This window comes from Poecilia mexicana, unplaced genomic scaffold (genome assembly GCF_051168715.1).
Source record: "Poecilia mexicana isolate PSO_F unplaced genomic scaffold, ASM5116871v1 scaffold_3, whole genome shotgun sequence".
NCBI classification, from domain to species: Eukaryota; Metazoa; Chordata; class Actinopteri; order Cyprinodontiformes; family Poeciliidae; genus Poecilia; species Poecilia mexicana.
The window spans coordinates 2,811,501-2,837,399 of NW_028263372.1; the positions used below are offsets into that span (position 1 = coordinate 2,811,501).

At 39.5% G+C, this 25,899-nt stretch overlaps 1 protein-coding gene across 1 annotated transcript in view; it reads right to left on the minus strand.

The window, feature by feature from the left end:
- Window positions 1–25,899, minus strand: part of cemip (cell migration inducing hyaluronidase 1) — a 274,166-nt gene that overhangs the window by 219,168 nt on the left and 29,099 nt on the right. The window contains exons 4-6 of the mRNA XM_088004044.1: window positions 24,714–24,852; window positions 14,980–15,216; window positions 6,108–6,287 (exon numbers count right to left, since the gene is read on the minus strand). Of these exons, the coding sequence (XP_087860170.1) occupies window positions 6,108–6,287; window positions 14,980–15,216; window positions 24,714–24,852 (556 nt within the window). The remainder of the gene's footprint in view (window positions 1–6,107; window positions 6,288–14,979; window positions 15,217–24,713; window positions 24,853–25,899) is intronic.

Consider the following 25,899-nt stretch of genomic DNA (forward strand, 5'->3'; position numbering starts at 1 on the left):
TATTATTGTCTCAAATTGTTCTTTACTTTCTTGGCGAAACCCTTTCAGTTCTCGCAAGATCAGTTCAGTGTCGGTCATTTTTAGACACTGCTCCTCGTGGCTTGTTAGCTTCAACCTGCTAGCTGCTAATTGTTGCTACTCTCTTCTCTCTCACCCACCTGACTTCAGTCGGTGTTTATTTCTCGAAATAGTGGTACGATCTTACCCCCTTTTTAAGTGATTATATTGGTATATTTACTTAGGTTCTATGGGGGGAATTTCTCTAATAACTCCGGTTCAACCAGGAGCGCCCTCGCTATGCGACCATTGTGATGGTGGTCCGATCCGGAAGTCACAACCTTCACTTTAATGGGTCAATGTAATCAATGATTACATTGACCCATTGCTCACTGAATTAATACAATTGATTCATTATTGTCATTCAACCATGTTTCTGTTAGAAACATATCCTCAATATTATGCTCAGTGATGAAATCATTAATTAATAGAGATTTACCACAGAGAGATCTGGTATTTAAAAGAGCCAGTTTAAGTGACTTGGAGGTTAAAAGTTCATCACTCTGAGGTTTGAATTAAGACCACTGTTTTTTGTATTTCTGTTTTTTGTAACTTTTCTTGTAGTGATCTGGACAGGTAATGTCCTGTTTTGCAGTGCTGGGGGGCCAGACACTTTCTGGAGGAAGACGGGTGTAAAGATAATATCTGGACCCCAGTCTCAGACCTCAGAAACGCAGAGTGCTGGATCCTCAGGGAGGTCAGAGGCAGGTGGCTTAAATGAAGTGAGGCCTGCTATGTTAGCGCTAAGGAGAGACATGCCGAGGAGAACCTGTTGATTCATTCCATCCGTAAATTTGAGAAACTCTGGTCCAGAAGACATTTCTTCATATGTATCCATGGAATTAGTGTAGGAGCAGAGAGGGAGGGGGGGGACCAGTCGCTCAACAACAATGCAGTTGAAGGCCAGGCAGGAACCACTGTGGTGGATCAACAAGTGAGGGAGCAAGTTGCAGAAACTGTATCAGAAACACCAGAATTGGTAAATAATGACGAAACACTAGTGGAGGCTTTAGAAGAGGAATAAATAAGTTGGAGAGTCTGAGGGGGAGAACCCAGGAGAGGAACTTAGCAAGGCTGCAGACTGGGAAGAGGAACATGAACCCGCAGCATAAAGGCAACAAATAGAATGTCACTTGTGTGAACAGAGAAGAGAAGAAATAAACAAGAACAGGGAGCTCAGGTAGGAGTTGAATAAAAACAGCTGGTTTTTTAAGGATGGCACAAAGAAAGTTAACTTAAGTTAACAAAGAAAGTTAACTATACCGGCCTTCCTTGCTTTGTCATCCTGTTATCTTTGTTTAGCAAAGTTAAGCCTTTTCTGCCACCATCAAAAAAACAAACTTTCACAGTTTCAAATAGTCTTACTTACACTAATAAGTCTTAGACTTGATCTGCCTGTTCAGCATCTTTGCCATCTTTTTAATGTGTCACATAAAGCTTTGTCTAGGATTTCCTGTAACACCATGTTGTAAACTGCAGGAAAAAGGTTGCTCTAAAAAACACGACTAAAACTAGTGTTAAAATCAGGTAAAATCAACAGAACATAAGGAAACTAGACTTATTAAATTCCTGAAGAAAATTAACTGGGTCTTGCCCGACATGTGCATATCGCTTTGGACCCAGCATTCTGACGCTTAACCAGGAACACGTCCATGGAAGCCAGCAAGCTTGCACAGCTGGACTTTCCCTTGGTAAGTATCAAGAGCACATCCATGCAGGGCTTGACATGGTCCACCACCAATGACTGAAGCTCATGCCAGGTCCATCACCATAGTGCTAAAGCTGATCTGGTTCATTGCTACAGTGCAATGGATGAACCTCATGCACGGTGAAATTCAGTCCGAGACTGACGACTATAAGCTTCTCACTCACGGTGCGAAATAAAAAAAATAAAGTCAGTGGATAATTGTTTTTTTCTAGAAAATTTTCAACCTTCATACTAAGGATTTTAATTCACACTGAAAAATTCATAAAGACAGAAATCCTTCTCCACCTTTCTGTCTCACACACAGGGCAGTTAGCAGAGGCTTAATCGCTATAGCAACAGAACACAGAGAAGGCAGAGCTGCTGGTTTGGACTACAAAGACTCTGTAGTTCTAAACATGGCGGAACACTTTAATACAGAGGGCAGAGCAGGAGGTCAGAACTACAACATGGTGGAACACTCAGTTATTATAGAGGAGGGCTGAGCTGGGATTTAGAACTATTTGCTGTTTTGGGCATTATATAGTTGGATTAAACCAACCACTGTTACACATTGGATTAGTGTGGCCATTTAAAATGAAGCTTACTGAAAGTTTCAAAATAAAAGGCTGCATATCCCTCTCACTGTAGTGCACCGCCACAGGCGGTGTAATAATATTAAGCTTTTTTTATGTTTTTTTCCTCAGGATAGTGAACTGTTAATGTAGTGAATTGCACAAGGCAGTTCACTACATTAACATTAGCATTTCCTGGGTGTCTCATAAAGATAGAAATCCTTCTCCACCTTTCTGTCTCACACACACAGCATTTGGCTGAGGATTAATCGCTATAGCAACAGAATACAGAGAAAGGCAGAGCTGCTGGTTTGGACTACAAACCAGCAGCCATAACTGCCATAACTGTAGTTCTATCTATGGCCAAGACTCAGTTAAAAGAGAGGCCTGAGCAGAAGGTCAGAACTACAACATGGTGGAACACTCAGTTATTATAGAGAAGGGCTGAGCTGGGATTCTGAACTACTTGTGCTTTGAGCATTATATAACTGATTTAACCCAATCACTACTACACATGGAATTAGTGTGGCCATTTCAAATGAAGCTTATGAAAATTTTCAAAATAAAAGCCTTGACAATTTTTATATCATGTAATTGCTCTTTTTTGCATTAGATAACTGTTTAAGAAAACCACTGTTACACATGGGATTAGTGTTGCCATTTCAAATGAAGCTTACTGAAAATTTCAAATTAAAAGCCTCATTAATCCCCTCCGGTAGGTGCACCGCCGCAGGTGGTGCAATTACATTAGGTTTAATCATCTTTTTCCCTCGAGTTAGTGCACCACCGTAGGCGGTGCAATAATATGAGCCTTTATTAGCATTTTCTCTCAAGTTATGGCACTGGCTTGCGCAAGCCAGTGCATTAGCATTTCACCTAAAATAAGCATCTAGCTATTTTTTGTACTTATTAGCCATGTTTAGAACACTGAATGGAGTAAGTCAATGACAGACAACATGGTAGTGATACCCCACATTCTACTGATACCATTCATGCTATTATTAGCATTTTGGCTAATTTTACCGTATGCAACATACTGAATGGTACAAGTACAGCTTAGTCCACATGCTTCTGACTCTCCACAGGTTATTGACTACATTGAAGCTTTCATTAGCATTAATGCTAATTTTTAGCATCAGAACGCTGGGTCCAAACCGACGGGCACACTTTGGCAGGCCCCGTAAAATTTCTGCAGGAATTTTCTAGTCCTTTATTAATCACTCTCTATCAAATATCAGAGATCTGCACGGCAGTGCACAGCAGACCACCTGCCAAAATCAGAACTAATTCTATTTCTACCAGAGCAAGTGCAGTCATTCTTCTAAGATCACACCACTCCAACAGGAAACTGCATGAGCATAAAAGCCATATTTTAGCTTTTATGCCATATTTTGCTTGAAATACTAGCTATCTTAATGAAATAGATGGATATATATTTACAAAAATTCTGTCAACATCAATCAGTTATAGCTACACACAAAACATATACAAAATCTATTAAGTCAAGTTTCTCACTCAAGTCAGAGCAAGAGTGAGATGAAGGCATATGAAATGGAAGAGCAATGGAGGGATAAATTGTACTTTTGGAAGTGGAGAACTACAGCATTTTGCAGCAAAACTCATCCTTCTTATCACTGGCTTTATTGTGCAATCTCTCATTCCTTACGCATGTGTTCTCTAACATTTGCAGAAAAAGCAGAGCGGAGAAGGGACGCAAGAAGTTTGAATTGGGGTGTTCTGGAACAGCTGTGATCCACCTGCGACATTTGCAGTGGAGCCTAGTTGATTGGAGTGTAATTTAGGGATTAGGCTACTGGACGACAAACTGACCACTTTTTTTTTTCTTTGAATGTTTTGAATGAATTAATGTTTTACTTTCATAAACATCTAAAATAATCCTACATCAGTTCATCTGGTTCTTTTTCATGTTTCTGCTCAAATCCCAGATTGTTCGTGGCAGGTAGTCATTTATACCATCAACAATCTAATCCTGAATGTCAACAAAATAAATTGTTGATTTCAGGATAAATAAGCAAAGTCACCCTCCTCCTTATCAATGATGCTGCAGTAGAGTAGGTCAGCAGGTCAGCAGCATTAAATTCCTTTAACCTGGTCCCTCCAAACCTCTGAAGTGAGAGCTCAGCCACATTTAATCTTTTTACGTTGGATGAGAAAATCCCATAGCATTTTGCACACCAGGAATTGGAATAAAAACAAAATCCTGGTAAAGCTCATTGTTTGCATTGACCCAAAAATTTGGATATAATGTGCATATCTGTCAATGAATCTGAGACAGCATAGATGGTCTGATGAAAATAAATACATAAATAAAAGCAAAATAAATGTGTAGATGATGTAGTAAAACACAGCCACTTAGATCTACTCACACGAACATGTGCATAGATATGCACATGAAGCAGTGTGTAGAGCTGAAAGATCAATGAGAAATATTTTTACTAGAGATGTGCCGATCAGGTTTTTTCCTGCCGATCACCGATTCCGATCACATAATTATTATTTTTTTAATCATAAGCACTACCGGTTACATTATGTGGAAAAAGGAACCATGAATTCACCTTCATTTAGACAAAAACTTGTTTTTAATAACTTTTTCCAAGAAGAAAACTAAACAAAACAGGCATTGTGCAAATTGTACTGCTATCGATATACTATCTTTAACAGACTGAAAACACATGAAGGCTCTGAAGAGGCTAAATAATGCAAAGAGTCAAAATAAAACCTCTCAACATTGCCAAAAGATCCAAGTATAAAACTTAACATTCAAAGGCAAAAACAGGTTCCATTACAATAAACAATCCAGAGTTACTGAATGAAAACTTCCTGTTAGCATGGCGGCTAGCTGGTTACTGCTAGCTCTGATTGGCTGATTCTGACTGAGAGGAGTAATTATGCAGAACAGGGAGGAGATGGATTATTTTTTCAGAGATTATCTGTCTCATGTTAGGACAGCGAAAGTTTTAATACGTATGTAAAATGTATTTTTTTAGGTTAGATGCTGCAGCTCCAAACAGAGGTTCGGTGTGAGAGTCACTACCAGGTGGAGCAGAAGCGGCGCTCCGTCTGTCAGATATTACTACCTGTAGCGTAGCAGCGGTTCAACAGGAGAGCAGAACCAGCGTCTGACATCGCAGCTCGAAGACTTCAATAATTTCGCGGGTTATTTGTTTAGCTTTCTGACCGTCATGCTAATCCGGTGAGTGTTTGTAGCTGTGCGCTGCTTTACCTGCTGTCTGATCCTCCGTATGTCTTTTTTACTGCAGTGAGCCTCGATGTAGCCAAACTCCGTCAAGTATCTCATTGTTTTTATGCCATATTAGCTTTGTTGTGTTGATGCATTTTGACCTACTTCGATTTTCCGCCGCAACACACAAACTTCCCCTTTCACTCAGTACGTTATAGTTCCACATCGATTAGGATTTGTTGCTGCGCGTTTGCGCAGAGTGAAGGAAAGAGGAGACCAGCTGCACAGGCAGGCTGGACATGAGATGCAGGTGATGATCGGCAACAAGAGACCGTGATCAGCGATCATACACTTTTTCACGGAAATCGGCCGATTATGATCGGTGGCCGATCGATCGGCACACCTCTAATTTTTAGTATGTAGCTTTTTACTAACAGTCATTGAGACTTGGGTTTCAAAATCATTTGGAATTATTGACAAACCAAGTACTATCTGTTGATGATAAATTATAACTGGTATTTTTTGACAGACATGCAAACAAAATAAAAAAATTTAAGAACTCTTTTAAACATCAACTTAAAAAGCTTACCGAAATCCAAGATTGCTGATGAAGATGCTGCCTAGCCTGGACAGGATTTTTTTGGCTGAATCTTCCAAGTTGTTTGAACCTTCATCATTAACCATCATGCACAAGATGAGACCCGCCTTTATGTCATTAACAAACTTTGCAAGGCGACAACTTTCCGTCTTCCCCTGGTATGTGTCAAACCTGCAACAGCAAGATTGTGGAAACAGTCTAATAAGATAACAATAATAGTAATAAGAGTAAAAATAAGATAAATTGTTGCATAAGTATAGTCAATGAGGCGCATCTGTCAAATTATCAAATATTTGTGTGGCTATTTCACAAATTCCTCAGGTTGGAAGAAAATATGCAACACCCCTTCACCTCACAATAAGACAGCACATAGACTGCAGATAAGGTAGCAAGAATAACAGGAAATACATTGTAGTGTAATCCCAGACATATAACTGCAAAACGTAATCATATGCATGCAATACATTACATATTACATTCTGCTCTCCAAATGAGAGAAACGAGATACAACACATACAACAAGATATCCAATCTGAACTGGCTATTGACATCTCCATTCTTGCCTATAGGCAATAAACGTGATAACAGACATTGGGATTTGCCCTACCTATAGATACTATTAAGAGAGGAGCAATTCTAAAACTTATTAACCCTTTTGACTCGTTATATCCTCTCTTATGCCTGGATTCAGAAAATGCTGTGTGCAAAGACTGAGATCACACAGAGATAACAGCGTCGCAATAATCAGCATTTATTCAAGACAGATGCATACTATGACCAGAAAAGCACATCACATAACATCAGAAACCTCAGAGCACAAACAACACTTGAATTTACCTGAGATGGAAAAAGTCAAAAGATGGAAACGACAAACAAAAAGCAAAGAAGTCTTTGGAGAATTGCAAGAGCAAATCTGATTTGTTACTTCTGTGTACAAAGTTTTATAGTAAAGGCATATTCTTCTCTTTAATATATTCAAATAAGGCCCATCTTTGCTCATCCAACCAGGAGCGATCTCTGACCCTTTTTAAAGTTAGAAACTCCCTGCAATTTGTTTCCAAGATCAAAGGCCATTTGTCCCCTTTGTCTAAACAATGTGGAAGCAGAGCTTCTCCTCCACTGGCCTGAACTCCTGCTGTTTTACCGTTTTTCTCAGATCAGTGTGAAGCTGGAACTTCTCCTGATTGTTTCCCACACAGACAAAGGGCAGATCAGAAGATCTTAGCAAACAATCTGCTGTAACTACAGGTAACATAAAGGTCAAAAGGGCAGAATAAGTTATTAATCTCTAAACTATAATTAGGCTATTTCAATCAAGCCATGTTAAGTTTTAAAACTAGCATATTCTAAATGTATTTTCTTAATACGCTGTCTTTACCATTGTTATTCAGATTAGCAGATGCTCTTTATTCATCTGCTGAGTAAAGAGCAGGGAAAACAAATGTAGCTTCTTGGTGAATGTCAATGCAAACAGGAAGGAAAATAACAGGAGAGAAACTGAAGAGGACATAACAAAAAACCAAGAAAGGGTAATACTAATCAAAGGAAAGTAAATGGAAATGAACAAAGAACAAAATGCAAGAATAAACTAAGAAACTAAACTAATTACAGAGGAATAAACCTATGTGGCAAGGCCCTTCAAGCAATAATAAATAACTGGGACTGTTTCAGTTAAAAGGTAAGATAATATTACTGAAGTACCATGGGTTTGTTGAGAACACATCTGGTAATGAGAACTATATCTTACATACCATAATAGAATACTATTAAGTTTTTATAAGGAACTTACTTGTTTGTTTTTAATTTTATTTTATCTATTTATTTCTTCAATATTATTTTTTATGTCAGTGTTAATGTCATGAGGCTTTTAAGTGACTCCATGACACTTTCAATTTTGACTTATTAGGATTTGATTAAGAACCAGATTTGTTCTTTATAGATTAATAGTTTTGTTGTACAGAAATTACAAATCAATAGACAGGTCCAATTAAAATATCATTCATGTTTCTGTCCCATATCGCATTAAAAGGATTGCATTCTGTACATACATGCATTTATACTGTTCATACATTTCTGTATCGCATTAAAAGGATCTCGGGCCTCATGCATAGAGTGCGTAGTTTTCACACTAAAACTTGGCATATGGACAAGTTTAGAAAAGTGCGGCGCACAAAAAAACCCAGATGTATAAAGCCGTGTGCGTTTTTCCTTTATGAATCCCACTTTTGGGAAATAGAGCACAGCGGCTGGTCCGCCCTGTCGCCACCCATAAATACATATGTAAATTAATATAAATACCTGGAAGTCTGCCACCACCTGAAACAATAACCATGGCAACGTCCTTGTGAGTATTTATAATAATAATAGTTATATATTTTATTGAAAAGGTGCTTTCAGGGCACGAGGTCACCTCACAAAATAAAAATAATAGATTATAAAGAAAAAAAATCCACATAAATAAATAAATAAAAATAAAGAGATCGTGGAAATGCCTGTTTTAACATTAGAAGCGTTCAGCCAGTGTGTCAGAGAGCCCTTTGAGTAGGAATGTGGATGTTTATTCTAAATTGAGAAATCATATTTATAAGTTGTACATTTACAGAGTAGAGATGCTTTCTCTCCATAAGGCACATTCATAAAGCGGGTGGCTCGACTGAAGGATGGCAGCTGCAGCTGGACTGGTACCGGTACCGCACGGCTCCTTCTTAAAGTTTTGCTCAGAGATCCAGGATGATCAGTCTGGATTAATCTAAACATTAATAAACCATCAACATTTCTCAGCAGATCTATATGATCTCTGATCAGTCGCTCCCTCTGAATCCTTCCATTGACGATGTTCTCCATCACAGCCAAAGCTCCACAATTACACAGCTCACCTTCGCTCAGCTACTTTTCCATTATTTACATACCTTGATCACCTTAAAAATAATCAAACCTGTTTGGAGTTAATCTGCTGATCCAACCCTGTTTTCTTCTTTTAGTGAGAATGAAATGACCTCATGGATGCATTCCATACACTTCAGCGCACAGACCAATGCGTTACATCTTTATGAGACAAAAACTGAGGAAAAGTACTATTTACGTTGGAGTGAGGTTTTCACATCTTTTTATTTTATTTATTCTGTGTGCCTGTTAGGTTATTGTCTGAGGATAAATGCGGTTCAGTTTCATCGTTTACATTTAAACAATAAAATATTAAAATCATGAAAAAAAACATTGGGTTTGATGCTTCCTGGTCCAAGTAACTGAATGTAGTCAGATTTCAGTGTGTGTATATTTACACAAACTTTGATGCAGAATTCATTTTTATTCATGCCGACTTGTATGTAAAATATGGCGCCACACATTTTTGGCCCCTGGACGTTTGTTTTTCCACTAAAAGCTCTGGTTTGCACAGTAAATACCATATGGGTGAAATTTTATGGATGATACTCTGATGTCCCATTCTCCTGAAGGCAGCACAGAGTTGCACCACCAGAAACTCACAGGTACACTGAAGAGACAAAGAGCTATGATTGTTTAAGTTGTTGTAGTTCTATCCATGTTTTAATGTTGCAGAGCACGTTTTTTGCAAATAGTTCAAATAATTTTTTCCCCATTCCGATTGGCTGCTGATAGGCCTACCATTTTTAAGATGACTGTCTATTGCATTTTTCTTACACACCTTTAAAAATTATTTCTATTGATATGGCTTTCTTGTTCTTTGGAAACTAATAATTCAGTAATGTGTTTTTCTATTAAGGATTTTTGATGAGACAGAAACTACAATACAAATCAAGACAGCAACAATAATGATAGTAATATTAATCATAAAATAATATTCAGTTCAAGTAGCCTACATCTTCTTTGATGGGGGGCGGTAATGACCTAGGTGATGGATAGGGGGTTTCTGGCCCATAAAGGTAGAGAAACACTAACGTAGCAGCAACTTATGTGGTGATATCATCTTGGTTGTCTTTTGAGAAACCAAGTATTTGGACTCCAACATACAGAACCTTGTTCTTCTCACTACCCAGGTCCGGCTGAAGTTGTGACTGAAAGGCTTTCAATAAATGTTGGTGCTCGGTATAGGCTAGCCTATTTATGGTATGGCTTCCCCAGCTGGGAGAAGGAGAGAAAGGGGAATGGTGACAAGACCCTTTACCAGCAGATTTTTCAGGAATTTCAACCATCTTTCCAAATTTGAGCATCAAAGCAGCATGTTTCAGGCACATCCACATCAGGAGAGCACTGACAATACTAAGACAGATGCTTGGTGCTTGATGCCTATCAATCTCATGCACTAACATGCCACATTCCTGATGCTTTAATTAGGTATTTGTCTCAAAAGACGTACCTCCAGTGCCCGCAAAGACACTCCCAGTGAGTGCCTAGTCAACAGGCTACAGTGACTAGCACCAAAAAGAGCAGTTGAGTCCAGGCCAGTAAAACTAGGTGCTATGGTTAGCTGTTTATTTTTAGTCTGTATGAGAAGTATTTTAGGGAGGCAGAAATTGAAGACAAGTAATGTGTTTATGGGTAGGACAGCATTAAAGCTCCGTCATTATGCATCATTTATCTAAATGTATGATAAAAGTGTGTAAATAGACTGAAAGATTGCTATTATCTTTTTAACTACATGAGCAATAATAAGTCTTTGACATGAGCACAGACAACTTGTCATGGTGGTGAGCAAGATTATGTCTATCTCCATATCAGAAAATTTTTTGTACATTTAACAGGAAGTAGGTTTATAACAAGAAACAGACAATAGTAAACAACCATCCACTATTGTAAAATTGGGTAACATTTTTTTGAAGGGAACAATCTAAAACACCACTTAATCAGTTAATAAATAACTTTTTCCCCTATTTCATATTGTTTCTGAACTGTTCGTGTTTTACTAGAGCAGCGGTGCGATATGTGGATCGTGGAAGGTTTTGAGTTGATCTCGGCATTACGAGACAAACTGAATGCTGCCAGGAGGCTGAGACCAGCAGGTCCTCCTCTGATTGGCTTAAAACGTTCCTAACTTTATTAAAGAACAAACAAATAAATGAATAAAATTAACAAATTGTGTTCAAATTAATGACCCAACAATAATAATCTCAGTAATTATTGTTTCTACAAGTTGTTGCGCAATTCTGTGCGTTTCGGTTCCATTACCAAAATAACGAGCAGAGCAGGAGTTTAAAATGAACTAATCAACCACCGCTGTGTTCAGGGAGGATTATTAATGATCGCAAAATAAATATAGAGCCTGAAAACCTGATAACGTAACGACTGAATGTTATGTTTTTAACGTAATCTCTGGTCGGCTTGTGGAGCGCAAGAGGTTGCCATGGCAACGGCTGTGCTTAAATGACAGAGAGAGACGGAGAGTAAAAATGTGCGAGTGGTTTAGAGTTGATCACCTGTTCAGTTATTTTACCTTTGTTTACCTTTGCTGTGGCTCATCACAGCTGCTGTAGTTTCTGAACGTTCAATAAACGACAAACTTGGACTAATTACCTCGTTCTTTGTGAGTAAAACGTCATTTACAACAAACACCAAACACAGTAAATATGTTTCATTAAGTATTTAACAAACAAATGGCTTCTACCGCGATAATTATGTGAAATTAAATTAATTGTCTAATATAAAAAAGTAGTTTGGTGCTGTCGGGCTCAGAGTCTGAGAGGCTTTTCCTTTATCAAACAATTTTTTTTGCCTCTTATTTAGTGGAAATATTCATGATGAGATTTTCTCCAAAATGAACCTATTTCAACCTTTATAGCTCCACTGTTGAAAATGAGAAGCTAACATTCACAAATGACAGTGAAATAAAATCCAGTCCAACATCTGGAACCTGTCGGAGGAAAAATATCCCAACTTCAGAAGATGAGCTTTAACCTAACAGCTCTGTGGTTCCTCCTGTCAGTATGAGAGTCATAACATGATGGGTGAGGAGGAGCCATGTTAGGAAGATGAAGTGGAAGCTGCAGGATCTTCAGAACAAACAGGTCATGATGCTGGGCTACTGATTATCCGTCTGTCTGGACACAGGATCAGTAGAACCAGTTTAAAAGCTAAAATGAATGGTTATATGCCAGACATGGAAAACTGGGATGCTCTCCATGCCATGATGCTCAGGATTTAGGTCTCATGGCATCTCAAGGTGTCAACATTGCAGCCAGTGGGCTGAGAGAAATACAGCTTTATTTTGTAGCAATTCAAGAGCTACCAGCTTTTATATATTTTATTATTTATTTATTTTGTCATAGTACCCCCAAGAATTTAAAACTACTTTCACCCCTGCATAAACATGACATAACAGCAGTCATGAACATAAAGAAGTCTTTATGAATGTTTATGACAGTTGTCATGAAGTGTCATTTGGTAAATAATTACACTTTTAATGCAAAGTTGCTCTAAAAGTTGCATTAAAAGCTAAAATGAAAACTTTGCATGATTTCGTAAATAATGACAATTTAATGCAAAGTTGGCATTTTTAATGGACTTTTAATGCAACTTTCTCAAAGATTAAACTCTTTGTTAAAGTGTAATTCCCATAAAGACAAAGTTTTAAATATGTTCCAGCAAAAAATGGAATTATGTGCATTAGGATCTTGGGTTGTTTGATTTTGTTTGGGGTTTTGGTATTTGTTTCTATTTCACTTCAGTTCCTTCTTTGTGATTCCAGTTATATGTATTTCTTGTGTTCAGCCCTTTCATACATGAATTACGATCCAGTAAGTAAGGATTTTTTTCCAAAGTATTTTTGCTTTTCTCAGCACATAAAAATAAGGTGGGAAAGAAAAAAAACTTTAGTAAACTTTTTTTTATTTTAGGATTTGTCCAGGGGTCCACTTAGGTGGACAACATGCGCTTACGTCTGTTCAAGTAATGAAATGCTGTATATTTTAATGTGAATATATTTTGACATTAGTTAACAGAATGCATAAATATATAACATTGTTTTCAACTCTCATTTGAGTCTAATGTTCACTACTATCTGATCCCTTAATTCAGTCACTGTCATTCAACCACTTGATCTCATTTCAGTCTTATTTTGGCTCCCTCTCAAGCAGTAGGATTTTATTATGGACATTTTTAATTTTCTAAACTAACATTGAATATGACACTTGAGGCATTCTGTTGTTTTCTGTAATATAACAGCACTGGCTCTTCAATTTCAGACTTATAAAAATAAAGGCTATCTTGTATGAAAACACGTAAAGCACCCAGGGTTGCAAACAACACATTGGATGCAGATGGATTTAGTTTTGTCTGCAGGCTGGATCATCATGTTGATATTTTTGGCTGCAGTGACGTAGGACCAGTGTTCTCCAGACTTCACCCTGAACTCATGGGTTTGTCTTAGACCAATGGTGACCAAAGTCTGTCCTCCAGAACCAGCATCCTGCATGTGTTAGTTCTCTCATTAGTTCAACACACCTGGATCAAATGGTGGCTCATTAGAAGACCTCAGGAGAAATGCTGAGGAGGAAGATACTACCACCAGGCAGAGAACTAGAATGTGCAGGATGCTGGACCTTAAGGACCAACTTTGGACACCACTGCCTTAGACACCGGTCCGCGTTTCAACGGTGATGGGATGGCAGTGGTACTGTTGAGCGTGTCTGGATGGAACCCTCGTTTATTAGCACACAAGCTACAGATGCCTTGAAATGTAAAGGATTCACCTTCTCCAAGACGGGAAGTATGATGCCAAGGTGAAAATCTGGCTCTAATGATCAATACATTCTTGACCTCGGGTATCTGAGGTATGACATGATTCCATATTTATTACTTTAAACATCTTCAGTTCCTGATCTATTAAGGCCAGAATTTATTTTCTTTTTTGGAATGCATACAGGTTTGTAGTAGGTTCTGCATTTCCAATTATTTCATGTCCCTCAACATCTTGATTTACCTCAGTGAGCAAAGGTTCTTCATCATCCTCATCTCCACTGTAGCAACTGCTACCATTGGCCAGTAACTTATAAAAACTTTACGTCTTAATGGTAACAATGGACATCAAGTTAAGAAATATATCAGTTTATTTACAGTCAAAATATTTGCTGGAAATTTTGCATATTGTAGATCTATAGATATCAATACCTGTCAAAATATTGTCACTGGTGGATGCTGTCCACTTCAGTGGACAGGTGATCAGTAGTAATTTTCCTCAAACATAAAATTGTTATTTATAAAATACATCAGTAGTATCAGTCTTTGTCTTTAGAGGTTTCTTGACGTCACAATATTTTATTACCTGCAAGAGTTCTCCACAGTAGGAGGGGGGACTGGATATTCCCGAGTTAGTCTGACACGCTTCCTTCTGTCCACCATATTAGATTTAATTAAAAAATGATTGCACTTGCAATAGATGGATAGTAGTTGGCAGTGTATTACCTGATGCACTAGTGCCCACTGTGGTAGTCTGTATGCATTGATAACATAAAAATCTACAAGAAACAAGAAAATGGCTTTTAGATAGCTGTCCACTGTAGTGACCACGATGAAGTCTAGTTCATTTATGTTTCTTTGTCTAGTTATTTTGTTAGATTAAGTTTCTAGTCCCTCACTGGTTCTCTATGAATTCTTTTGTAAGTTTAACTGTTTTCAACATTTTTTATTATTCAATGTACATCTCCACTGTTCTGCACTTGGGTCCTCAATCAACCTTCAAATCCATCATGATAGTATGTGCCCTCCACTTAAAGTCAAATTATTAATATTGAATGACAGAAGAATTGAAACGAATATTTTTTGTTTAAGCGAAAGAAAGTTCAGGTTGCTAGTGACATATTTGTCCTCATAGCCATTCATCATTGTGATGAATGAACTTAAAACAACTCTTCACTGATTATGACTTGAATATAACTGAATGTAGCCTCACCTGTCACTATGCAGTACATCTCCAGTAGCAGGATCAATTACATGGAGAATGATGCCTCGGTTCCCCCAGCTTCTGTGGAAAAGGTAACTTTTTTGGTTGCTCTTTTCAGGATGGAGGGTCTTGTTGAGGAAAGTCCAAGCCAGCTTCTTTTCACCAAAAATCTCTAGTGTTCCACCTTGTCCCACGCCAATGTACTTCTTCCCAAAGTAGCTGTGTTCTTCATCGTCATCATCCAATCTAATTAGTTTGTAGAACGGCATATAAATTAGTTAAATCCCTATTGCATGGGTAACAAAGTCTTCATATGTAGATCAAGCACATAAATCACAAGGAGATGCATCACCCAATTAAATAAGAAGAAACAGCTACATATATAATCCTACTTCCACATCTCAGTTTTTCCATTTTTGATACTCTGGCTGGGTTCACATGATGGCCTCCAGCTCACCCATCTTATTTGCGACATATTTCGCATTTTAGATTATGGCTGCTGGAGAAAGACACAGTTCTTAGGATCCGAAATCAGAACCACACCAAAAAATGAGTTAAGACTTTATTAAAAATATGTACTTTGGTGACATTATAGATGTAGTGGCACCTTTAAAAATGTCACTGCATGGCTTTGATCCAGAGTGTGGGAATGTCTCTAGAATGCAAGACCAGGATGGTGATTTTAGGGAAAGGCAGTTTGCCTGATATTACAGTAGGTGAAGGTAAAATCAACATAGGAAAATCCTTGCCCATACCAATTCAGTGAACAGAAAATCCACCATGTTTGCCAAATCCAGTTTTGGTTCTTCAGTCAACTTTCTCGCAGTGGGTAGAAGAGCCAGAAATTTTACTGAAGAGTGGAAATACTAAATACTCAGGTTACTCAAGTAAAAGTAAAAAATATATATGTTGACATAAAACTACTCACAAAAACTTAAAAAAAAAAACTACCACCCATCTCTGGCTACATAAATCTTGAACAAATTGGGAATTAAATTAAATGGCATTTGTCCAATCCCTGCCTTATGGCTTGATAGGACCACCCACCCATATGCCAGTTAAAACCTGATTAGTAAAATGCAATAAAATTTGTGAAATGATCAATGCAGACAAAAAAATTTCACATTTCTAAATAAAACACGAAGCTCAAACAATTTAGATCTAAGAAATTAGTATATGTTAAAAAATGTTTTCTATTCACATTTAGGAATGTGAATAGAAATTTCATTCTATTCACATAGAATGTGAATAAATCTATTCACATTTCTGAGAAATGGAATGATTATTTACTGTTAAACAGTAAACAGATAATTTACTGTTAATCTGTTAACAGTAAATAAACCAGTATTGGCTAATACTGCTATACACTGGAGTTGCTGTGTGGCTCAGTTGGTAGAGCACACACACCATGTGCAGAGGTTTAAGTTCTCAATGCAGTTGGGCTGTGCTCAATTTCCAGTTTTGGGCAATATGCTGTATAGACATAATAAAGAATAAACTGTCATGTTGGGTTCAAGTCTATTGACCCACATACAGAACACAAACAGGAGACTAACAAATTAGATAAATAAAGTTTATTTTGAACAAAAATTAAATTGTGAGATGTGTGGTTCTTGTCCTGTAGGTGGGAAGCCGGGGTTGTCAGAACAGTGAGGGTAATTGGAGAGAACAGGTAAGTTGATGGTAAACCGGACAGATTGGATTCTGAGAAACAAAATTATCTTACTTAGTTGGAAGATGAGTTTCCTCCAGGGGGAGAAGTGTTGTGGTCTCTGGGAATTTGGTTTCTTTGCAGGGAGTTCTTGAGATGATTCAGGTTTAGATGTTTGTCTTGACGGAGTGTTCTTTGGAGATGGATGGACGAGGCTTGCAGTGGAGGACGCAAGACTGCACCGCTTGCATCCTCCACTGCAAGCGGTAAGTTCTTGTGAGGAGGAGCGAGGAGCGGTCTGATAGCCAGCCATGAAACGAGGAACTGTCAGAGAATCTTACTTGATAAGTAATAAGGAGATGGACTCAGGCAACCAGTGGGTAAGATCCACGGCATTACGAGAGGAAACTAGAATGCAAGGAACTTGGGCTACACAGTGGGTAAAATCCAAGGTGCCACAAGGAAACACCTGAGAGAAAAGCAACAGGTAAATGTTACAAAAGACAACCATTGAAAACTCAGAGACTCAACCCTGAGTTGAGTCTCTCAATTCAGGGTATATATCAGTATATCCTCATATATATCAGTATATGAGGAGCGGCCTGTCAGCACTTCAGTGCCTGAGTATCAACAGGCAAACACTCAGGCACTGAAGCGCTGGCAGGCTGCTCCTCATATACCGATAGATGACGAGGCAGATTGATCACAGGTGCACTGAATCCAGACAGCTGGCTTGCCCTCCACAGCTGGCTCGCCCTCCACAGCTGGCATGCCCTCCAGGTATTAGCAGCCTCTTGGCACTAGTGGATGATGAAGGAAGTAGCAAACAAGAGACTCCTCACAAATACCCAGTTCCCAACAGTAACCCCGCCCCTCTCAACAGCCGCCACCTGGCGGTGGCATGAAAGAAGAAGAGCATGAAGAGCATGAAAGAAAGAGTGGTAGTCTGTGATAAGCAAAGGGTCAAGAATAAAGAAAGAACGCTCCTTTGGGCCATAGCCCTCCGAGTCGACGAGTTACTGCCATCCACAACCTCGCCAATGGGAGTCCGCGATCCGGCGAACAGTAAATGCAGGATGCCCCATCTATGTCTCAGGCGGGAGGAGGGGGCTCGGAAGGAGGGCACAATGTGCAGATCTGAATGGGTTTGACTTGGGAACGTGGGATGTATACGAAGAGATGATGGGAGACAAAGGCGGACTGCTGTGGGACTGATGACCTTTTCAATTTCATATGAACCTATGAACCTGGGGGAGAGTATCTTCTACATAGATTTAAGTGGAATGTCACATGCAGAAAGCCAAACGTTTTGTCCGGGTGAGTACTGTGGAGCAGAACCACGATGGTTCTGTTCCAGACATTCTTGCAGGGGTGGATGTGGTGTTGAACTGAAGTTATGGAGATTTCTTTTTCATCTGAAGGGAACAGTGGTGGTTGATAACCTAGGGAAACTTTGAAAGGGGAGAAACCAGTAGCTGCAGAAATGTGAGAATTATGTGCATACTCAGCCCAGGGGAAATACTGACTCCAATCAGATGGGTTGGTGAAAGTGAAGCATCTGAGGGTGGATTCGAATTCTTGGTTCGTACGTTCAGTTTCTCCATTTGACTGAGGGTGGTAACCAGATGTAAGTATGACTTTTGCTTCCAATGCTGAACAGAAATGTTTCCATACCTGGGATGTGAATTGTGGACCACGGTTGGAGGGGATCTCTTGAAGGATGACATGTAGTTGGAAAACATGTTTGACAAGGAGTAAAGCAATCTGGAAAGCTCTGGGAAGTTTTCTGAGTGGAAGGAGATTGCATGATTTAGAGAAAAGGTCAACAATGGTTAAGATGGTGGTCATACCTTTTTGATATGGGGAGTTCAGAGATAAAGTTGATGGAGATATGTGACCACAGGCGCTTAAGGATGGAAAGGGGTTGCAGGAGACCAGATGGAGATTGATGAGAAGATTTATTTCTTGCACAGACAGGACAGGAGAGGATGTATTCTTTAACATCTTTGTGTACCGAGGGCCACCAGAACCTCGGTTGACAAGAGCAATGGTGCTGAGCATTTAACAAAGTGGATCCAATGAATTAGGCGGGCTCGGACAGACGTAGGGACATAGACCTTCTTGTGAGGGATGGAGTCAGGAGTAGGTTCAGATTCCTGGCCTTGGCGGATGAGATCTTCGATTTCCCAAGTAACTGAGGCAACTGTACAACTGGGTGGAAGAATGGTGGCAGGGACCTTTTGTGAGTCATCAGGAGAATAGAGTCGGGAAAGGGCATCAGGTTTGATATTTCTGGAACCGGGGCAATAGGAAATGGACAAATTAAACATGAAGAATAATAATAACCAGCGGAATTGACAGGGGTTGAGTTTTTTGGCTGATTGGACGTAAAAAAGGTTCTTATGGTCTGTCCAGACCAGCACAGGATGTTCTGCGCCCTCCAACCAGTGCCGCCACTCCTCCAAGGCAAGTTTAATAGTGAAGAGTTCTCCATCACCCACATCATAGTTGCATTCTGCTTCAGGTGTCCAACTGAATGGTGTCTTGTTGGAAGTAAGAGCTGTGAGTGGTAATGCGGTTCAACTGTAGTTCCGAATGAATCGTCGGTAGAAGTTGACAAATCTGAGGAACTTTTGAAGCTGTTTACGCATTTCAGGAATGGGCCAGTCCAAAACAGTCTTGATTTTTTCCTATGTGGGTCTTACCTGTCCGCCCTCAAGTATGAAACCCAGGAATGTGACTGATGGTGGGTGAAACTTGCATTTCTCAGCTTTGACATACAGTTTATTCTCCAAAAGGAGTTGTAGGATGAGGCGGACATGTTTTTGTGTTCAGCAAGGGTCTTGGAATAGATCAAAATATCATCTAACAAATACAAAAATGTTAAGAAAGTCTCTCAGCACATCATTAACCAGAGCTTGAAAAAATGCAGGAGCACTGGATAAGCCAAAAGGCATGACAATACTCGAGATATGGGTGTTTTGAATGACGTCTTCCATTCGTCCCCCTTGCTGATGCAGAATTGCTGATATGCGTTCCTGAGGTCAAGATTGGTGAATATTGGTGAAGATTGTTGCACCGTGAACTGGTTCTGAAGCTGAGGAGAGAAGAGGCAGAGAGTATTTGTTTTTGACAGTTATTTGATTTAAACCTCTGTAGTCAATGCATGGTCTTAATGAGCCTTCTTTCTTCCCCACAAAAGAATCCAGCACCAAGAGGAGATAAAGAGGCACAAATTATGCCTGCGAAGAGAGAGTCTTATGTATTTTCCCAGGGTCTGACATTCTGGACGGGAGATGTTATTCAAACAGCTGGTGGGTAACAGGGCTCCTGCAAGAAGGTCACATGGGTGATGAGGTGGAAGAGAGAGAGGTTTTGATTTACTGAATACCAGAGCCAAATCATGACAATCCTCTAGGATGAGCATAAGATCAGGTGGGTTTGGCTCTTTATTGACTGCTGGGGATGGACCTGGTGGAACTGCCGAGTGGAGACAAGTGGAATAACAGTTAAGTGACCAAGATTCCCTTTGCATTTCAGACCAGTTATTGTGGGGATTATGTTTCTGTAGCCAATCAAAACCTAAGACTAAGGGCTGTGAGACATATGTAAAAGGTGGTTTGTTCTCTATGGTTACCAGAGATGATTAACTGAGTCTTGTGGGTGATCTGGGATAGCGCCTTGTCATCCAAGGCGGAGACACAGAGCGGCACAGTAAGTGGAACTGCTTCTATGGACATCTGTTGAATGAGAGTTGAATCAGTGAGGTTCTGTTCATACCCAGATTTGATCATAATGGACAGAGAGAAGTGAAGAGAGATGGGCTTTATGGAACAAGGCAGCTGGTATCAGAAGGTGAGGAGTCTTATTTTCACACAAGTGCCCTGCCGTCTCCTCGCATCTATAGCTTTTGGTCGAACTGGGCAAAGAGCGATGAAGTGATCGGGTGAACCACAGTAGAGACAGAGACGGGAAGTCATTCTCTTCAGTCTTGCTTTAGGCGTTAAATGTGTGTGACCAAGTTGCATGGGCTCCAGTTCAGTCTGGCTCTGCGAAGGTGAATAAATGTAGTAGGAGACAACAATCTGACAGATGTACTCCTCTTATTTATTTCCTTCGCTCAATCACATATCCTGTTATCTAGCCGAATTGTTAAACTAATTAATCCTTTTAGTGTTGCAGGTTCATCCAGAGTTGCTAGTTCATCTTTTAAAAATTTGCTGAGTGCTTGAAAATATGCACTTTTTAAAGCAGATACATTCCAGCCTGACGCTCCCGCTTTAATTCTAAAATTGATGGCGAAATCTGCCACCGATCTCTGCTCTTGTTTAATTGTCCATAACTCATGGGAATTGGATGTTTCATCAGGTTCTTGGCTAAAAATCTGCTTAAACCTCTTCAAAAAGTCATGGGAAGTGCAACCAAAATTAGCAGGAGTAGGGAATCTTGCTTCTGCCCAATCTAAAGCTCTGTCATGTGTAATTTCAAAAGCTAAATGATTGTATACTAGAGAGCACTGAAGAAAACCACCACAACGATTAATATCACCTGAGAACTTCTCTGGAGTAGGTAGATGGATATCTGAGGACATGGAGTTGACCGGTGTTTCTGGAGAGGAAGCGGAATTGGAGGTTTGTTGGAGAGAGCTTTGTAACAAATTAGAGGTGTCAAACTCCAGTCCTCAAGGGCCGGTGTCCTGCAACTTTTAGATGCGTCTCTGCTGCACCACACCTGAATAGAATAAATAGGTCATTAGCAAGGCTCAGGAGAACTTATCTACACAAAGAGGAGGTAATTAAGCCATTTTATTCATTGTACCTGTGGCACATCTAAAAACTGCAGGACACTGGCCCTTGGGGACTGGAGTTTGACACCCCTGAATTAGTTCTTTAAGATGGTGATTTGTTTCGGTTTGGCTATCACAAAGAACTTGTAAAACAGAATCATGGGATTGGATTAGTGAGTGTTGCTCTGCCATAGTCCTCCTGAGAGTTTCTATGAGGTCTGACTGTTGGCCTGAGTGTTATGTCATGTTGGGTTAAAGTATTTTTACCCACGTACAGAAAAACAGGAGACTAAGAAATCAGATAAATAAAGTTTATTTTGAACAAAGATTAAACTCTGAGATGTGTGGTTCTTGTTCTGTGGGTGGGAAGCCAGGATTGTCAGAACACTGAGGGTAATTGGAGGGAACAGGTAAGTTGATGGTAAACCAGACTGATCGGATTCTGAGAAATGGAAGATGAGTTTCCACCAGGGGGAGAAGTACTGTGATCTCTGGCGATTTGGCGTCTTTGCATGGAGTTCTGGAGATTACAGTGATTCCAGTGTTTGGTCTTGACTGAGTGCTCTTTGGAAATGGATGGACGAGTGTGGCAGTGGAGGGTGGACAGGTAAGTTCTTGTGAAGAGGAGCAAGGAGCGGTCTGATAGCCAGCCGTGAAAGGAGGAACTGTCAGAGAATCTGAAGCCAAGAAGGAGATGGACTCGAACAAGCAGTGGGTAAGATCACCTGAGAGGAAAGCAACAGGTAGGTGTTACAAGAGATAATCATTGGAAACTCGGAGACTAGACTCAGAGGGGCACAGAGTACCATAACAGGCAAACACTCAGGTGCTGACGTGCTGGCAGGCCGCCCCTCATATACTCCTAGAATGATGAGGTAGATTGATCAAAGGTGTGCTGACTCCAGACAGCCGGCCCACCCTCCAAGTATGAGCAGCCTCTTGGCATCTAGTGGATGATGAAGGAAGCAGCAAACAAAAGAGACTCCCCACAAAGACCCAAAACCCCAGTTTCCAACATAGACTCCACATCGGTTGCTCGGACACATGAAATTTGGTGGCCATCTTGGAGTGGTCGTCCCTTCTACTTGTCTAAAAAAAAAAAGCGGAAGACACCTCAGCACTGCAAGATTGTTTTGATCAAATAGATGGAAGATTGATGCATTACCTTTTCACAAGTAAGATGAACATATTATTGTTTATATTTTGTGAATAGAATTTTACTATACTGTATTTATGTCCACCAGTGAAATGCCAGCTAATATTAGCTTGGTATAATACTGCGGTTCAGCCCACTCTATGAAGGCTAACTGAGATTTTGTAAATCTTAAAAAGTTGTAGTTATTCCCTTACATTGATGTAGATTATCTGAGACAAGAGCGCTACCTTAAAAATAAAACTATCATATAATTATACATTTATTATATTATGCTATTACAATCGCCAGTAAAGCTTGCAGAGGTGCAAAACACTATTATCTATATGTAATTCTTTCACTCTATCAAAAGTAAGATACCTCCGAAGTCTTCCCACAGGACGAAAAATGGGATTTTTGGCAGCTATTGACACCTTGTTCTGCCGTGCGCATGGAGATTGAGGGCTTTCGGTAAGAGGTTTTTGTCAGTCGAGCACTGCCAAAAGTGGTCAAAACTGCTGGGTGTCCATGTTCCCCTATCACCCCCCTCCCCTTGTGCCTAGCAGAGGTTTTCGTATTTAAATGAAGTTGCTGAGTGCCATGCAAATGCAAATCGGACGGATATGAGGACGGAGTCATGAAGCCGGTATGTATCATTACAGTCACTGCGTTGATTCCCGACTGTATAATGGTTGGTTTAGAATAATTTTAACTTATTTACTTATGTATTTTTGAGAAAGCGATATATTTGCTACAATATATTTTTTTTAATTTTACTTTTTTTCCACAGACTCCACAGAATAGGAGTCACATTTGTGTCAATCAGACTCTTCAGGAACGTCCTGATGTCCATGACGAGGACAGAGATGCAACTATTTTAGAATGTTGATGATATTTTATGCTTCAATATTGTTTATGTACATAATGTAACTATGCTATGTATTGACAATGCACAAAAATGTTTTCCAGCTGCATCCAGGACCTACTGCCAGTCATCTGGATGTAGCTAAAGAAAGAAGCAGGTAAGATTTATTACTAATCTAGAGATGTCACAATTCCTTGAATGATTAAAGCACTGTGATTTATTAAAATCCATCAAAGCAAATTATCTGCCTCAGAGTTTGTTGAACTATGTTTTAGAAGTATCCTTACTCCAACAGACCGGGATCAGCTCTACAGAGGCCTGATAACGAGCCATTCATTTGATTCAGGTGTGTTGAACCAGGGATGCATCTGAAAGTTGCAGGATGGTAGCTCTCGAGGACTGGACTTGGGCATCCCTGTTCTACATATTATGCAGGCTAAAAATGTCTGAGTGCGACAAATTAGTGCAATATTTATGCAATAAAAACAAAATGGAAAACACCAAGTTTAAACTTTAATATTGTACCATGTTATTAATAAACAAAAAATAATTTCAACAGCTACCAGAAAACCATCACATAGCCAAAGGGATATTGAAGATAAAATGAATAAAAAGAATCCCTCCCCTCAAAATCCAACTTAGCGCTCCTCAGATTTTTGGGCTTTAATGTCAATTTCTCTGGCTTCCTGCAACTGACTCCACATACCTGATGTAGGGCCAGTTTGAAATATTTTGCCTATCTTCTTTGCCTCAACATTGGTTCATAAGGCAAAAACGTCTCACTAAATGTCTCAGGGATTGCAGAAAGTTTCACTACTTTCGTCATATAAGAGTTTGTTTGTCGAAGGTTTGCTCTTCCTCCCCATGGGGCATAGAGGTCTCGTCTTGGTATCATGTCAATACCCAGACAGGACCACTTTTCAGGTTTTTGAGATATGCATTTTATATTCTTGTTATTTTGGGAGCACAATGCAATTTAATGCAGAATAGTACCAGCTACTTGTGGTATTAACAAAAATAATGCCATGTATTTTGTGGATGGTTCAACAGTTTCTGTAAATTTATGGTGCTTGCTGAAAAACAATTTGTCTTGGGATATGAATAAATCAGACCACCAGCTCAAAACAATCATTAAAACCATTTTGATTAAAGAATGGAACTATTAATGGCTTCCTATATGTAAAAGATTAACTTGCAAATGTAACAGGTAAGATATTTCACAGCATGCTGTATGGATTTATTAACACCTATTGTGTACTGTAGTTATGTCAGGAATCAATGTTTTGAAACCAAATTTAACCAAATATACCTTCCAAACAAGGAGATGGTGAGGTTGCCCTTATAGGGACAGTCTGCACTTCCAATGTGCAACTCCCCTTTGTCTCCAATCAGAATGTGCTTGGTCCGAAGCAGTATGGCCTGGTTGGTGTCCGCTATCACCAGCTTTCCTACGAGAGAGGCAGTGAAGAACAGTGGTTAAGCCATCTAGCAGCTCTTTCATGCACAAGTGCTTTCATTCACTTTTTGACTCACTTTTTGTGTAGCTACTTTAGCTGACCTATCCAGCAGTACACACAACACAACTGCACCTCTTCTACTTGATAAGTAATCTAATGACTCCAACTCAATGGCAAAATACAACAGAAACATCAGAAGTCATAAGAAAACTAAACCTTCCAAATATGTTTAAAGCAATGTCAAATCTGTATTTTATACTTCTGTTAGGCTATATCTAGTCAGATTAAATAAATAATAATTATAATAAAAATAAGGGACAAGCACAAATCTTTAAACCCTTCACATGGCACTGTGACTTTATTTGCCAGAAAAGATTCTACTCTCTAAAGATGCTTTTGTGGTCAACACTGAATACTTTGTATCATACATCAGTGATTAAATTAAGTCAGAGGTTCCCAAACTGTGGGGCGCGCCCACTAGGGGGGGCACCATACCATTTTTTACCTTAGAATGGGCAACTCTGTTATTCCTATGTCAATTTGATACAGTAGAGGCTTCAACACTTCCCATATTTGTGTCCTCTGTTACTTTTATCAGCAGTTAAAACTGTTTAATCCGTTGTTAACATGTTGTAACCCGTTTTTCCGAGCCGCCTTTAAACGCAACATGAGCGCTACGACGCTCGCGCTGGGTTTCCACCTGTGAAGGAGACCTGCTGCTGCTGGGCGGAGCTACGTAGGTTTGTGTTAGAATCACGGCAGCAAACCAGCAAAACGCAAAGAACTTTTCACAGTTTTTCCCTCCAAACTAACCGACTGAGTTGAGTAAAGCTGTTGGATGACGGTAATGTTAGCTAAAAGATGACTAGCTAATATCAATACAGCTACTGATGTTGTCTATGTCCAGCTACGTACATTCATTTTGCCCCCCAAAAAGACCATCCCCCCCCCCCCTCCAACATCATTCAACCAGACAGCTATTTGTAATCCATAGGGAGGCCCAGAAAATGTTTGGAAACCACTGAATTAAGTGAGAAT